At 31.1% G+C, this 16,154-nt stretch overlaps 2 protein-coding genes across 5 annotated transcripts in view; one reads left to right on the top strand and one right to left on the bottom strand.

Moving 5' to 3' along the window:
• Efa6 (Exchange factor for Arf 6) overlaps positions 1-1,949 on the top strand; it is a 128,008-nt gene extending 126,059 nt beyond the window's left edge. The window contains exon 15 of one of the 2 annotated variants that reach the window (XR_015295263.1): positions 295-1,663. Coding sequence is in view for 1 of the 2 variants with exons in the window: in XM_003696025.4 (XP_003696073.1) it covers positions 295-316 (22 nt within the window). In the remaining variant the exon portion in view is untranslated. Of the gene's footprint in view, positions 1-294 lie in introns of both variants that reach the window. The other variant, XM_003696025.4, reaches the window with a different exon arrangement.
• Positions 1,950-2,511: 562 nt separating this feature from the next.
• Positions 2,512-16,154, bottom strand: part of LOC100866111 (uncharacterized) — a 31,241-nt gene continuing 17,598 nt past the window's right edge. The window contains exons 24-36 of one of the 3 annotated variants that reach the window (XM_086917900.1): positions 15,191-15,356; positions 14,966-15,127; positions 14,683-14,870; positions 8,119-14,587; positions 7,359-7,799; positions 6,605-6,881; positions 6,260-6,519; positions 5,970-6,187; positions 5,231-5,611; positions 4,743-5,093; positions 3,691-4,656; positions 3,235-3,417; positions 2,512-3,159 (exon numbers count right to left, since the gene is read on the bottom strand). In XM_086917900.1, the coding sequence (XP_086774026.1) occupies positions 3,067-3,159; positions 3,235-3,417; positions 3,691-4,656; positions 4,743-5,093; positions 5,231-5,611; positions 5,970-6,187; positions 6,260-6,519; positions 6,605-6,881; positions 7,359-7,799; positions 8,119-14,587; positions 14,683-14,870; positions 14,966-15,127; positions 15,191-15,356 (10,155 nt within the window). In that variant the 3' untranslated portion in view covers positions 2,512-3,066. Of the gene's footprint in view, positions 3,160-3,234; positions 3,418-3,690; positions 4,657-4,742; positions 5,094-5,230; positions 5,612-5,969; positions 6,188-6,259; positions 6,520-6,604; positions 6,882-7,358; positions 7,800-8,118; positions 14,588-14,682; positions 14,871-14,965; positions 15,369-16,154 lie in introns of all 3 variants that reach the window. The other 2 variants (XM_086917898.1, XM_086917899.1) reach the window with 2 other exon arrangements.

The raw sequence follows: 16,154 nt of genomic DNA on the forward strand, positions 1-16,154 counted from the left end.
AAAAAAGAACTTTATGTATTATGATTTTTTTATTAATTTAACAAAAACTAATTATAATAGATGATTTTAATTTAAATTTTGTAAAACAAATCTAAAAATGAATCTTTATAGATTATATTAAGTGCAGATTTTAGATTAGTTGTAGATATTTATGTGCAAAAATGAATTCTTAATAATAATTATTTTTTCTTCACTCTTATCATTAATTTAAATATATTTGCTTGAATTTTACTTTTATTGTATATATTAATTGATATTCATTTAATGATTTTATTAATTTATTGCATGCAACAGGATTGAGCCAGTATCATCATGAATGAAGAAAGCAGACCATCATCAAAACTGTTTCAACATGCACAGAAGTAACGTATTTATTCTTTTTTTTAAATAAAAACTTATCAAAGATAGAACATACTTGTTCCTATCTATTACCTTAATAAATATTTTCTTTTACTAAGAGAAAAAACACTAAAAGAATTGTTAAGATATCAGATGTGAATTAATATAATATCGAAAAATGTTGTAAGAATGTTAAAAAATTTTGCAATATTATTTTCCATTATTATTAAAGATTTAATTTTAAAAAACTTATTAAAGATTAAAATTTTAATAGAAAACTTTTATTTTAATTAAGTTGAATAAAATATTTAATTTGAATTAAGTTCTTTAAAGAAACAAAGTCATATTGTCAGATTATCAGCAAACAAGTTTATTACAACTTAATTTTTAAAATTAAGACATGCCTCAAGATTTAATAACAAACTGGTACTAATGTCACCGATTAAGTCTTACCTAACGAAGATTTTCTAATTGATCTCTGAAAAAGATTAAAATTTGAAAAGAAAAGATATGGAAAAAGTATCTAATGATAAACTATTCTTAAAAATCATTTGTTATATCTATTAAGGAAACTTAAGCATTACGTTGAGGAATTATTGAATAAAATATTTTTACATAAATACACTATTAGCTATAAAATTTAATACATGAGGACAAGTTGCATAGATCGCCATTATAATTGTATTATATATTAAAAACAAAAAATATCGCTCAACGTATTAAAGCTTTTTCTTTTTTTTCTCATTATTTCTTTTTTTGTTACATAAAATATTTAAAAAATCCTCGCTAGATGAATCATCGCATCAGAAAGAATATACAATATACAATAAGAATATATGTTTAACCGCGCAGTATATACCAATTGAGTATGAATTTACAAAATCTGCGGGAAGCCGGTTTTTATATATATCAAATTTTACAAACGCAATATTGCTATTTGAATCGTCGATAAAAGTATACACAAATTTTTTGTAAGCGTCATACCTTGTCTTCATACTTACTTTTACGCTTAAGATGATAGTTTTTTAAATTGTACATAGATCACACTGTGTATTGTAACGTTTAGACCGCCTTATAATTGTATCGTGCATAAATGCCAAAGAATCGCATTTAAAAAATACATTTTTCTTACAATGTATTTTTTTTTCGCATTTACGTTCTTATATATTTTCATCAATTACATCTTTATTCGCTTTTTTGTATATTATTGCATATTTTTGCATACTGCGTTTATCATATTGCTCTTTTTCCATCTGATTTATTTCAAAATCATTTATACAAATGCTTGCGTATTTCATTTATAAATACAAAAAGCTTATTGAAATTTTTGCCAGTTTTTTACTTTTCTTTTCATCTCTTTTTTGCTTCCTTTTTTCTTATTTGATTACATAAGTAATAAGTGTTCATCAAAGATTTCATCAGACATATTTGTTCTGTAATCGTGATACATTCTTACAGTTATAAATACTCATTGTACATATAATTTTGTTGTATTTCTTTCTTATACACTAATCGAAACTTGAAAAACGACTATGTACTTTGTGTACATGAAATATATATTGCTTTGTAAATATTATTTTACAATTATGAAAATAAAATTGTAAACATGATCTGTTCTCGTTTTGTGTTCTTTTTTTCACCTTAAATTATATTCTCCTTATACCTCTTTCTGTTACAAATTAAACAAACTAAATGCAATGTACAATTTCTTAAATATTTCTTTTGTTACGTGATAAATAAAACATTAAAGTTGATATCAGAAATATTACAGTACAAAATTGTATCTTAAAAATTTGATTTATAGATACATATATGAATATATGTAATGTAAAGAATAAATTTATCTATTTTACATTATATGATTGCATTATATTATAATGTTAAGTATTTTGAAATCTTTATAGTTTTAATAAAAATATAATATATACATTATTTGTATACATAAATTTGTAATTTATGTATAAATTATACAAAAAAAATTATTTGACAATGGAAGAATATTTTTTCTTTGAAATTTTTGCTGAATTTAAAAGCATAAATAATTTGAGAATTTAAAGTTGATATTTATCACGATAAAAGATTCGAAATTGAATAATGAATACAATTTACCTATTAAATACTAATAAATCGAAATTCACAAAAAAAGGTATTTACAAAAACGAAATAGATCAGTAGATTTTGTACGGATTTATTATCATATAATGAAATAGTTATAATTGTATATAATTCTAAATTAGATACTGTTACTTTACATAATTCATCTGGTGATTCAAAATAACATGGATCTCTACTTATGTACAGATACAGTGCAATGTATATGCAATAATAATTAATAAACGATTTATATTACAATATCGGTCAACTAAACGTTGACTCTATTCAACATACAAAGATACAAATTTCCTGTATACATACACACGACTCATAAAATTTTTTTTTTCGCAATATGTATGTCGTGTTTTTAAAGAATGTCCGTAATATACAAGCGATCAATGTTTTTCTATGTTTTGTAAAGTAAAACTAATATTGTACAACTTTGGAGGAATGTTGTGATGGCATAGCACCAACTTCACTATGAATCAATTAGTCAAACTGCAATGGCACTTTACAAATTAAATAATGTGTCTATTATATATATATATATTTTTATATGTATATATATATAATTTTTTCTTCATGTAAAACCTACCCAATAACGTAGTAACAATAACAACGGTGGATCGAGCTTTAGTTCATCCACTTGCGGCAGTTAGGCGCGCCACATGCGCATGCTATCTTGTGCTGGTCATCTTCAATATCGAATTTGTAATCATATGCCAGCTACAAAGAACAATAATATAAATTATTTAATATCAATTATATATAAATAATATGTTAAATAAAAAAAAGATGTACCTCCTCGCCACGTGAGATTCTTCGTTTTGCAAAGATTATGATTCTAAGATCACGTTCGACCTCAACAATTTCAGCGACACAATTCGGGTTACAAGAGTGATTGATATATCTTGCGAGACCTCCACACAATGTTGCATCGACCACTCTTTCTTCATCCAAACGAAACATATAAATACCACGATTCTGTAATAAATATATTTTTAAAATTTATTTCTATTATTAAGATTAAATTACTATTATAATACCGTAAACACATACAAAATTGAATATACATACAATAGAAAAATAGAATATATAATATTGAAAAAAACAATTTAATTATTAAAGATAACTTTTAACTAACTATAAATTGCTACTTTAAATTATTTATAAATATAATTTTTCAACTTAAAATAAATTTGTAAATAAGATAACATACAATAAAATAATATAATAATAAAACAAATAAAAACATACCCTTGCTTCATACTGCTTTTCTCTCGTCTCGGCCAATTCAGTACGAATAATTTCTCCAATGTATTCAATGACCATTGTATGTTTCTCCAAATCACGTGCAGCATACAATCCCAAACCTTGGATCTTAGATCGTGCTAAATATACGTTGTTCCGCCACTCTTGCTTCATTTTTTTGTACTGAGAACTTTTAGAATGAACAAATTGTTTTGAATAAGGGCATGCCACTTCTCCAGCAACAGTTGCAGTTGGAACGAAGGCTGCTCGAGCTGAAGAACCTGTGCGCTGTGTGTGTGGCCTTTTCCAAGGAAGTTGATTTCGTAAACGAGCTTCCGTTCTCGCGCTGCCAGTAGGATTGATCGCTAACGGTAATTCTAATAAAGGATTTCGGCCGTATTTAAATCTGTAATCGGTTAAAGTTTCAATGCCTGGAAGACTTTCGAGAACACGAACGACCGCTGGTTCAGTAAGACCGAATAAATCTTCGCCAGAAACATAACGTGGAAATAGCTGGACACTGTGCGTCGATCTTCGTAACTCGGCAAGAGGTTCAAGGATTCTGCTCCAGACAGCGCGAGGAGTGGCGTCACGTAATTCAACATCTTCTTGTAAAGGTTCTTGTACTAGAACACGAAATTCGGGTCGACCAGAAACGTCATGGATAGAACACACATATCGGCAGCGTTTGTTTGGCCGTCTCATACTCCAATAAAATCTAACAATTTTGTATCCAACTGGATATATATAATTTGGTGTGTGAAAATTGGCGAGCTGATGTGGAAGCAGCTGTCCAACACTTAAAAATATCAGACTTCCGACTCTAAGCAGATGGTTATGTTCCGAATGATGCATCACAGCTGCAACTTGTCTATTCTCGTCACGATTGACATACACTCTTCTATAGACAGAAAGTGTAGTTAATTCGTTATCTTTTTCGTTTTTTTGTACATGTTGAGAGCAATAGGTACTCTAAAATAAAATAATACATTTATAATAAATGCATTAAATATTCTTTGAACTTGGTATTTAATATATATTTTTATGTTGATCTTTACCTTATTTTTATAAAAAACACAGCCATCTTTAACAGCGCAGCCAAGGTGGTACACATTGGTACAGCGCATTTTAAAACATTTTACAGTAGCTCCTGGTTTCTCACAAACAATACAATTTAATACAAGACTATGTTGCAAAGCAGTATCGAGATTCATCAAGGCACCATTTACAGTTTCATATACATTTTCCGACCAAAGGGCACAATTTAAATGCACCCATTTGTCGACGTCAAAATTAAGTAATCTAGCAGGACCATCGGCTGTACCATCACCTTGACTGTGACAAAACATACATCGTCGACTATCTTCCGCCTTGGCAGGTACTACAGTTACTCCCATACGGAAAAGCATCTATAAAAAGATTTTATAAATATATTTTTTATTTTATATTATAAATCTTTAAATATTAATATTATATTAAATCTATTTAAATATTATATATATTTAGTATAATTTTAAATATAATTTATAAGTATTTTTATTCATACCTCCGTGATTTCTTTATCTGTTGGTTTTTTGTATTTTGTTGTAGGTTGCATTAAGCCAACAGACCACGTCTTATACCGTAAACCTCTCCATACTTTCGCAGGTGGTTGTGGTTCGGTCGACTCAGTTAGAGACTCTTCTGCGACTGAATGTTTTTTTGCTCGTTTTTCTTCTGTAATTTCTTCTTTTGCCTCAAAAATATCATGTTCTTCTTTTTCCGTTTTTATCTTAATTTCTGTTTCCTTTTCTGTTTGATCGACTTCCATACTTTCAATATGATCAACCGGTTGTTTGATTACATATTTTTTTCCTTTTTTGAAATCGTCATCCAATACCTTAGTATCTATCTTGTTATGACATAGATGGTCTACTATTGTTGCAGCCTAATAAAAAAAAATATGTTAAATTATTTATATAAAATTATACAAAACTTTGCTTAAAATTTATTTATTTAAGCAATTTAAATTTGAATTAAATAAAATAAAAAAAAATAAAATAGAGTAGAAAATAACTATCTTCATATTGTTACTTCATTCTATTTCATTTTAACTAACACTAACTTATAATATATATAATAATAATTTATAATATAATAAATAATTAACATATTTTCGTATTTTTATTATATATTTATTATATATTTTTGTATTTATTTCGGTCTCTAGAATCAATTTTCCAAGATATCCAACGAATATATTAAATATAAAATATTTTATATTACATAATATATAATATGATTACCTTATCTTGTGTATTCAAAGGTGTTCTATGCATGAGAGCAAATTGCATATAACAGGCTGCTGAACAAAAACATAACTCATCGCCGGGTTCAGCCTCTTCTTTGCTTAAAAATGGTAAATCAGATACTTTCTTTCTTATCAAGCTATTCAATATCACAACATCACAATGACGACAGAATTTCGCGGCGCCATTTAAAATACTTTGTATATCAATAGGAGCTGAAAATTTAGATGTATATTATAATATCTTTCACTCATTTGTTATAAAAAAGTAAATAAATAAATAAAAACCTTTCTTAGTTATTTTTATGGGATAAAGATACACACCTCCCTCTTTACCATCTTTTCCCTTGATTCTATAAAGACCTAATTTTTGACTAGGGGGAGTAGTAGTACGTTCTACTATCTGGTAACCAGTAGGAGGAGCTATATTTAAAATATTAGCCAAATCTTTAAGTACTCCCATTATGTCATCTGCAGCCTGACTATTCAATGTTAATGTAACTGTTACGTTGCCATCTCTTAAAGGTATTGGAGGTGATTTTCCAAGTCTACTTAAATTATTATTAATATTATTAAATATTTTCAATTTCCATAAAATGTATATATATATGAAAAAAAAATTTTTTTTCATACCGTGGTATTCCTAAATTTTCTTTATCCTGTTTGGCGATATCTTTACCGATATAAGTTGGTTTTAATCTAATTGGTATCGGTGATATTAAAGGTATTACAGGTGATACTCTTTTCAGCCAATCTGATTCCTCATCCGATTCTTCTTCAATCAATCTTAAACCAGGAAATCGATGTATAAATTCGGGAATAACGCATTCTGGTGAAGATGAACTGACTATTGTATCAGGGGAATCCACATCGCGATTCATTGATAAGGAATTCTCTTTTTTATCGTCGGCTAAAAATTTAATATTTATATTACTATTAAATTTCTATCTACAAGAAATAAGATAAATTATAATAGAAACTGAAGAAAAAATGGACTCAGATTAAAAATGGATTCATTCATTTATTTTTTTGTTTGTTTTAAGTATATTATATTAAATATTAAAACTAACTACTATATATTAACTAACTATTATAGTAAATATTAAATATTAATAATTTTTATATTAAAATTGACTAACTATAATAATTTGAACTACAATACAATGAACAAACTACAATAATTTGAAATGAATTTATAAAAAACCTTTTCTTTATATTATCTATTTACTTCATTAAAGTCTATAATGTTTACAATTAATTTTATATGTCAAATTTATATAGTCATAAAGAAAATATTATTGTTATTAACAGTTTTGAGTTTATTTCAATATCTACTTAATAAATTAAAGCATTTTCCAAGTCCATTTTTTTAAATAGAAATACTTACAATCATCCAATTTAAGAGGTGGAAATTCTTGATCATAAAATCCTCTTTGAGTAGAAGCGGGTTGTTGAGGTGGTAAGGGTTCCAATTCACCAAACGGTTGAGTATTATAATGATCAGATACACCTGGTAATGTAGCAGATCCATATGAACCGATTAAATCACCTGTCCTGGTATTATAATCTTTCTGACTGCTGATTTTCGACAGGTCTCCCGAGCCAAAGATAGGACAAACGCCATAATTTCTACCTAGGAGTGGTTCTAATACTGCCATTGGCTGAAGCTGTCGCAATTGTGCCATTAAATTGTCAATGAACGTGTCATAATCCTCGTCTAAACGGGATACTTTCCTAGCACGTTTTTTTTGAGTTGCTGCCGTCGCGTCCTTTCCCTGGCTTTGCTTCCGTTTCTGTTGATACTGTCGCCTTTTCATCTTCTTGAGATCTACAAAAATAAAATTAGCAAACTATATTTTTATTTTTATACAAATAATAATGATATATTTATTATTTTAACATTAATTAAATATTTAATTAATATGTTTAAAATTTTTTTTAGATATATTTTATATAGAAAATTATCAGAAATAAAAAATTAAATTCGTGAAACTTATAAAAATAAGTATATATTATAATAATAATTAACATCTATATTTACATATAATATGAATATTGTACAAGTTTTAAATTTTTAATTTATATTTATATTTAAATTATTTTATTTATGTATTTATATATTATTTATATATTTACATATTACATACCAGTTTTATCATCAATCGATCCATCAATAAGCTCCTCTTTGGCAGTAACAAAGTCTTTGGTATCGGTTAATTGGGTAGGTGTACCACTAGATAGAACTTCATCAAGTACTTCCTTTTTGACTTCCACTAAAGGCACTGTGTGTTGTGCATTTGCACCCTGTGACGCCTGGGCTTGGTGACCCACTGTGTGAGACACTGTATGAGGCACTGATGGCGGTATTGTGTTTACATGAGGGGGTTGTTGCTGAGTCGAAATAATGGATTTTGGGGTAACTGGTATTTGAGGTTGAGTCTGTGCTTGCGTTTGTTGAGATGATGGTGGCTGCACGGTTGTAATAGTTGTTAATGATTGTTGTGTCACTTGGACAGTACTAGATACTTGTGTCGTGGATTGAATACTTTTACTTGTCACAGTTGTAATTACTGGTTTCGTTTGTGATACTACTCGTGACACAGTTATGGGAGTTGATACACATTGTTTTTGGATTGGAACGGTATTACTAATAACGGCATCACCCACAGACTTCGCAGGTGACTGGCTAATAGTAGTTGATTCTTGCTTTATAGAAGTTGTAGTTTCTAAAGTTTTCGTCGTAAGCGGAACTTGCTTGGTCATTGTTATCGTTGACTGTTGGTTTGTTTGAGTTAAAACAGGAGTGGTTTTTGTAGACTGTGTAGTTATTTGTTGTTTTGAAAACGAATCAGCCATAAGTTGCTGAGATAAAACTGGTGCAGAAGTTGTTAATGGCGGTGGTGGTTTCGGTGGTTCTTCTTTGGTTGGTGGACTTTGCACTTTCAAAGGTATTACTGATTGAGATAAGAATGATGTCTCTCTGTTTAAAACTTGCTTATTACTAGTAGTCTTAGGTGCTGGTACTTCATTCAATAAAGGTGGTAAAACAGAGAAAGGAGTGGGAGGAACTGGTCTTGCTAACTGTGCTTCTAAAGATGGTACTAATGGCAAACTAGGACCTTGTGAAGAACCAGAGCACAACGTAGTTGTTGCACATGCAGTATTTTGGAGCAATTGTTTCAATAATACATTTTGCGATTCCTCCATTCTATGAGTAGAGTTTTTATTCATTTCCAACTCAGATCTAGTTGTTGATGGTTTTTCTAGTATTGATTGAGATTTGCAGTTAGATTCTTCTGACTCCTTTTTAGATGGTGTGCTCTGCGCCAGTCTCTCAAGATCAACACTTTTATTGTCTAACGGTAAATGACTGGTTGATTTATATTGACCTTGACCAGAAGTAAGCTGAGAATGTAAAAGAGTTGGTGTTTGAGACAAAGTAGATTGAAGTATGCTAGTAGTAACACTAATGCTGTTGGTGCTTGCAGTCACTATTGGAGGTACAATGGTTCTGACACATTGCATGGATGTTGTGGCTGTTGTCGATGTGGAATTTACAACCACGCGAGAAGGTGCCGAAGAACAGCTTGAACTTACTTGTAGAATAGCTTGTAAACTTTGTGTACGTTGTACAGAAGTCGCCACTACTGAGCTCAATAAATTACCAGCTTGTGTAGGAGCAGTATTCGTTCGGAGACCAGCAATTGAAGATTTTGCCGAATTTGTACCAGACAACATTGCATTTAGCATTGCATTTGATGTAATTGAGATACCTGAATTTGTTGGTGGCCTGGGAGTGATCACAGATGATGTTTGTAGAGACAGATTACTACTAGCTTGCGACTGTACTACTCCGCTAGAAGTGACTCGTAAAAATGATTCTGAAGGTGTAACCTTAGTTAAAGTAGAAACAACGCTTACTGTAGAATTTGTACTTTCTTTTGTATGTGGGATATAACTGGTTGTCGTATTTTCTAATTCAGGTTTGCTTGTAATTGTAGAATGAGATGTAGTGATAGATGTCTGTAGTCGTACGTTTGTACTATTATGAATATTATTTACAGAGTTTGGTGAAGATGTACTGGTTGTAGACAATATGTTCCCTACTTTTGATCCTGAGATCGCTGAGGACACCATAGTGACGATGGCGGTTTGATTTATAGTTGTACAGTTTGAATGATTTGTTTGTAAAGAAGAGAGTAATGTTCTCAACTGATGTGATACATTTGCAACATTGGATGTTAATTCTGTCGGTTTTGATAGAGGAGAGAGATGAGGCACTGTAGTCGTGCATTTCTGCAACTGTGCTATAGTACTCACCACTAAAGGAGTACTTTGATGTGGGATTGGCGAGCTTTTCTTAGGGACAGATTCTACAGGAGGTGAATTGGCTGATCGTATTTTTGGTTCTTTTTCATTTGATAAGAGATGTTCATTATCTGAATGTTCTTGATCTAGATCCATTAAAGAATCTTGAAGAATATTTAGAGGCAAAGTATCTAAAGGTGTTGGTAATTCATACATCATACTTGATTTTCTGGATCTATCTTCTTGAAGTATTTCGCTGTTAGCCATTTCTGGCTTAGAGGATATGATATTATGTAACATATCTAATATATCATCAGATGATTCTTCCATTATACTCTTTTCTTCGTTGAGGCAATGCTGTATGTAAGATTTATTAGTTTCAATTTCTGTACACAATTCATTGTGTTTTTTTTCTTTTTGAGAAGTACTTAAATTAGTATTTTCTACAATGTTAGTTTCAATTTCTTTTGATTTAATATTCATTCTTTGAGGTTCAGAAGTTACATTTTCTTCTTTATTTTCATTTTCAATTGATTCCGAATCATTTTCTAAAATATTTACCAATGATAAATCATCTGTAACTGGAAATATCCTTTTCAATGAAGAAGCAGTGTCTGTCTTGTTCTCTGAGTGAGAATTTTCTCTATTTATAGTGTTTTCAGCAGGGTTGTGAATTGCTTCAAGCATACTTTCTAATTCATCAGTAGTATTCAAAGGATCATTTTTCTTATCATCAGATGAAGTCAATTCTTGATTCACAGCTATACTTGCAGTTACACTAACATTTAAAGTATTTACATTTGATTCCTCTGAATTTTTTGCCGAATGATCAGGTTCATCTTTTTCGTTTTTAATTTTCACATTTTTATCTAAAATTTCTAGTTGATTTTCTTTTGTTATCGTAACAGAATTATTTTCACTTTCTTTTTTAGGAAGATCAAGTATAGACATTTTGGGTGTTGATAACGTAACAGATGTTGGTTGCACACTTAATACTAATTTTGTAGGATTATTTAATATTTCCATTGTACTTGTAGCAGTACTTTGTACGAAACTAGTGAATTCATTCTGTAAATTAGATACTGATGTTATGGTTTTTTCTGTAACTTGAGGTCTAGAAATTTCTGTATTTGATGAAGTAATTTTGGATAATGATTCTATCTTTGTAATATTTTGCTGTGAACTAACTATAATGTTTTCCAAAGCTGTTTGACTGAGTTTAGCAGCAATTTTGGCATCAGCCACTATACTTGCCATTGTTGATGGTAATTGTTTTTGATTATTAAAAGAAGAAGATACCGTTTCTTTCGTTATGCTTAAAGTTGTAAAAATTGGAGTTGACTTAATAGTTGTATCACTCACTATCAATACATTGGTAGAAGTAGTAATAGCATTTGTATTGTTAGTTGTATTTACACAGGGTGACAAAGAAACTGTAGATCTACATGTAGATGATACATTAATGTTAGCATGATGAATATTTGATGGTGAAATTTGATTGTAAAGAACTTTATCTGAGAACAAAAATGATGTAGGACTTCTATTTGACTTTAATTCTTTTTGTGATTTTGATTGATCTTCAGTAGCATTTTCCGTGATAGTATTTTCTTTTGATGATTCGGAAACATTAATTGTATCTGTTTTTTCTACTTCTTCTGTGCATGATTCTTTGGATAAATTATCTTCAGGTGATTTTGTACTAGGATCAATAATTACTACTTCAGATGCGCTAACAAAAGACACCATGAGATCTTGCTCAGGTGATTGATCCATATAAGATCCTGGCGATGGATTTACGCGAAGTTCTTCTTGATCGGGAGATTCCGGAGTATCTGTTACAGCTACAAGTCTTTTTCCTGATTGTAATGTCCTTACTATGTCTAATCTTAAACCCTTTTTATTTCTTGTATGGGAAGGTACCAAATCTTCATCGCTTAACATTGGTTCATCTGTCTGAGATTCAGGATTTTCTATTTGTAATATTTGCACTAAGTCGTGTCCTTGACTACTCTCATTAACCAATGCATGACAAAGCGAATCATTACTATCTGCTGATAAGTCTACAACCATTCCAGGTTCGAAAAGTACATATTCCTCTTGCATGTCACCTTCCAGTGTTCCTGATATCACATCGACCAATTCGGAATCTCCAAACTGATCTATAACAGTAATATCATCACTATCTCGTTGAGCTGTCGAACTTAGAGTCACTTCTGTATTCACAATAGTTTTATCATCGTCATAATCAGTAGTGTCAGGTATGGGTTCCATTTTGTTACTTGGACTACCCAATGTTAAAGGCCCATTATCAGATAATGAAGTGGTTTGTTTGATTTCTAAACTTGTTGGTGGAGTTTGAGGTGGCGTATGCGAATCATCATCGAAATCATTATAATCTGCACATACTAAAGAATTAATTTTTGACTGCGGTATACCAGTTTTTCTATGAACAACTACAGATGTGTTTGGTTTTTCATCCATGTTTAAAAGATGCGATTCAGAAGTTTTTCCTTTGCTAGTCTCTGCTTTTGTAGACCACATAGGAGAACCGCCTCTTAATCCAAGCTTAATATATCCAAATCGCCCGAAGGGCAACGGATTTAGTGGATTATGAGGATTTCCTCCACCTCTATTTGTGTGATCTGTTGTAGTTGGTTGTTCCTGCGTAATAGATTGTTGTTGATGTTGATGTGATTGTTGCAATTGTTGTTGTTGATCATTTGGTACTGCATGATTATTTGAAGTTTGACTTGTATAAGAACCATGCGATGTATGTGGCGTATGAGGTGTATGTGGTGTTCTTGGTGTTCCTGGATTTTCTACACTTTGTGGTCGATCTGGCATTGCTGGACTATTTCCAGTAGATTGTCTTCTTTGCATTTGCATAGGTGAACCTCCAACCATTGGGCTACGTGGCATAGGAGAGCTAGGTGGTTGCGATGTTGGAGGATGATGTGTGTTGTTTAATTGATGTTGAAGCATAGGAGATGTCGAAGGATGGTTACGTGACATCGGACTTGGTGGTTGATATTGTGATATCATTGGTGAATTCGGTGGATGAGGATGAATTCTAGTATTCATAGGACTGGGAGGTTGCGAAGTTTGATTTAACTGTTGTTGCAACATAGGTGATCCCATGGTTTGTTGAACCATAGGACTACGAGGCATAGGAGAACTTGGAGGTTGTCCATAATTCTGTTGCATTTGTTGATGAAGTTGCGGACTTGGAGAATTGGCAGGTTGAGCTACCATTGGAGAACTTGGAGGTTTTTGCATATGTTGTTGTTGCTGCTGCTGCTGTTGTTGTTGTTGTTGCATTTGCAAAAATTGTTGTCTCTGTTGTTGAACTATTTGTTGCTGTTGCTGTTGTTGTAACAACTGTTGTCTTTGTTGTGCCATTTGTAACGTACGCTGAGTCATTGCATTTTGTCCATCTTGAAGAATTGTAGTATCGTGCTGTTGTTGAATTTGATGTGAGATCTGTTGTCTCTGAAGCATCTGTTGATGCTGTTGATTCATTAATGATTGTTGATTAGGTTGTGGACTTCCAAGCGGGGAACGTTGTCCGTATACGATCCCTCCTTGCAACTGCATTTTGGGCCTTTGTCCAGGTTCTACTACAGCAGGTGGACGGACAAAACGTTGAGTGAGACTATGGACTCTAACTCCTTGATCTCCGATAATTTGTTGTGTATTTCGTGTATCTGGAGTAAAAGCACCTGGACTAGTTGCAAGTCTTCCACTAATAATCGCACGATGCTGTGGAGACGTCATTCGAGCCGCTGAAGGACCACATATTCCTGGTGAAGGCATGGCACCAGGACTAAAAGGACTTTCTTCGTTTTGAGAGTGTGGAGTGCCAATTCTAGGTGACTGTTGCATGTTATGAGGTGATATTGTTCCTGGATTTCCTGATTGCGGATTACCAGGACTGTGTTGTAATAAAGGTGTATTAGGACTATGTTGAATGATAGGAGTTGCCGGTGAATGTTGTATTATATTTGTTGGAACGTTTCCAGGGCCTGGACTTTGTGAAACAAGTGCAGCAGGACTATGCATCGGTGAATGTTGAGAAGGCGACATCAGCGGTGAACATGGTTCGCTGTTTTGTTGCTGAGGTTGTCTTTGTTGCTGTTTACTCTGATATTCTTGTATTAGCATGCCATGTTGACGAGTTTGTTTACGACTTGCATCTAGCTGTTTTTGCAATATTGCTTGCTCACTGGAAATACGTTGTAATTCAGCCGCATCATTTTCTGCCAATTCGTTGCCGGATTTTCGTAACTGTCGTTGTTTGCTATTGAGAGACTGTAAAATCAGAATAATTTAACTGTAACATGTCTGTATGTTTTAAAATGTCAGAAAAACGAAAACGCCGCAACATAAAAACATTCTATCCTTACTTTTCGTATTTTACGCAGCTTTTGTACCTCAGTTTCGTAATACTTCAACTGCTGTGTCAACACTTGATGCTGATGATTTAGCCATTGCTCGTACTGCAGTTGTATTTGACGATCCTGTTCATTCACAATATTCTCCGGAGGGGTAGGCGGGGCAGGAATCTGGGAGATATTAAATGTGGCAACCCTTGCTATAAAAAAAATTTTAATTTTATTTTATATTATTAAATCATTAATCATACTAATGTGTACAATATATTTCATATAAAGTGTTCACGATACTAACGTTCTGGTGGTGTTTGAGTTGCAATTGGTTGTCTAGGCACCTGAGCTGTTAGTTTCGTCGCATCCGGTACTGCTTGCTGCCAATTGGTACCTGGAGCGGATGGTGGGCTTGATGTACAAGATGGCCTAATTACAGGAACTCCTCCAGGTACTGATGTAATTCCTTGTGGAGGAGAAGCAAGGGGTGCAGAACCCAAAACATCTGCATTAAATTGTTCAAACTCACTGTCACTTAGAAGGGGTCCTCCAGGAGTTGTAGTGTCACTTTGTTGTTGTTGTTGCTGCTGCTGTTGCTGCTGCTGCTGCTGCTGTTGTTGTTGTTGTTGCTGCTGCTGTTTTTCTTGTTCTCGTTTTTCTTGTTCCAATAATTCTTCCAATAATAATGGTTGTTCCTGCAAACACCACTACTGACAGCTTATCGAATCTCCAACCAATTTATGAAATATTATGGAAAAATTTGTGTTTTAATGAAAGGATTAAAAAGTGATAAGTAATTATATATATACTAAATTTCTATATCATAATATTTTATATATTTTATATATTATTAATTATATATTGAAACAAGACATACTAATTATCCCAACAAATAAAAAAAATAATACAAACATGCAAATATTTTATTCTTAGCAATTATTAACAAATATTTAGATAAAATGATGTTTATATAAAATATGAACATAAATTTGTAACTATAATGAAGCAAATTAATACACAATCTTTGAAGCCTAGTATTTTCTATTTAAAACATACATGCACACATAAAAATGCAACATTTTTTATTAACAGTATATATTATATAATAATTGTGCAAAAAATCTATTATAAATTTTATTTTAGAAACAAAAATTATGTATTCTTTATTTTTTAAATTTATTTTATTTCTAGTGTGATATAAATTTATATTATTATTAATACAATATATAAAGAACAAAATATTATTAATAAATTATTTAATAATAAAAATTAGATAATAAAAATAATATTATATTACAATATATATATTATATTATAATTTTATATTATAATTTTAGTAATGTAGAAAGAAATATTTTTAATAAATATATAGATTATAAAAGATATATATTTTTAAAATATTAATATCTACATCAAAAAATAAAATAGAAAAATAGCATTAATAATAAAAAAATTTCTATTTTAATCTTCAATATTATATATGATAGAAATTT

The sequence above is a fragment of the Apis florea genome, unplaced genomic scaffold (assembly GCF_048593485.1).
Source record: "Apis florea isolate Af1SG1 unplaced genomic scaffold, ASM4859348v1 contig_2272_pilon, whole genome shotgun sequence".
Classification (NCBI taxonomy): domain Eukaryota; kingdom Metazoa; phylum Arthropoda; class Insecta; order Hymenoptera; family Apidae; genus Apis; species Apis florea.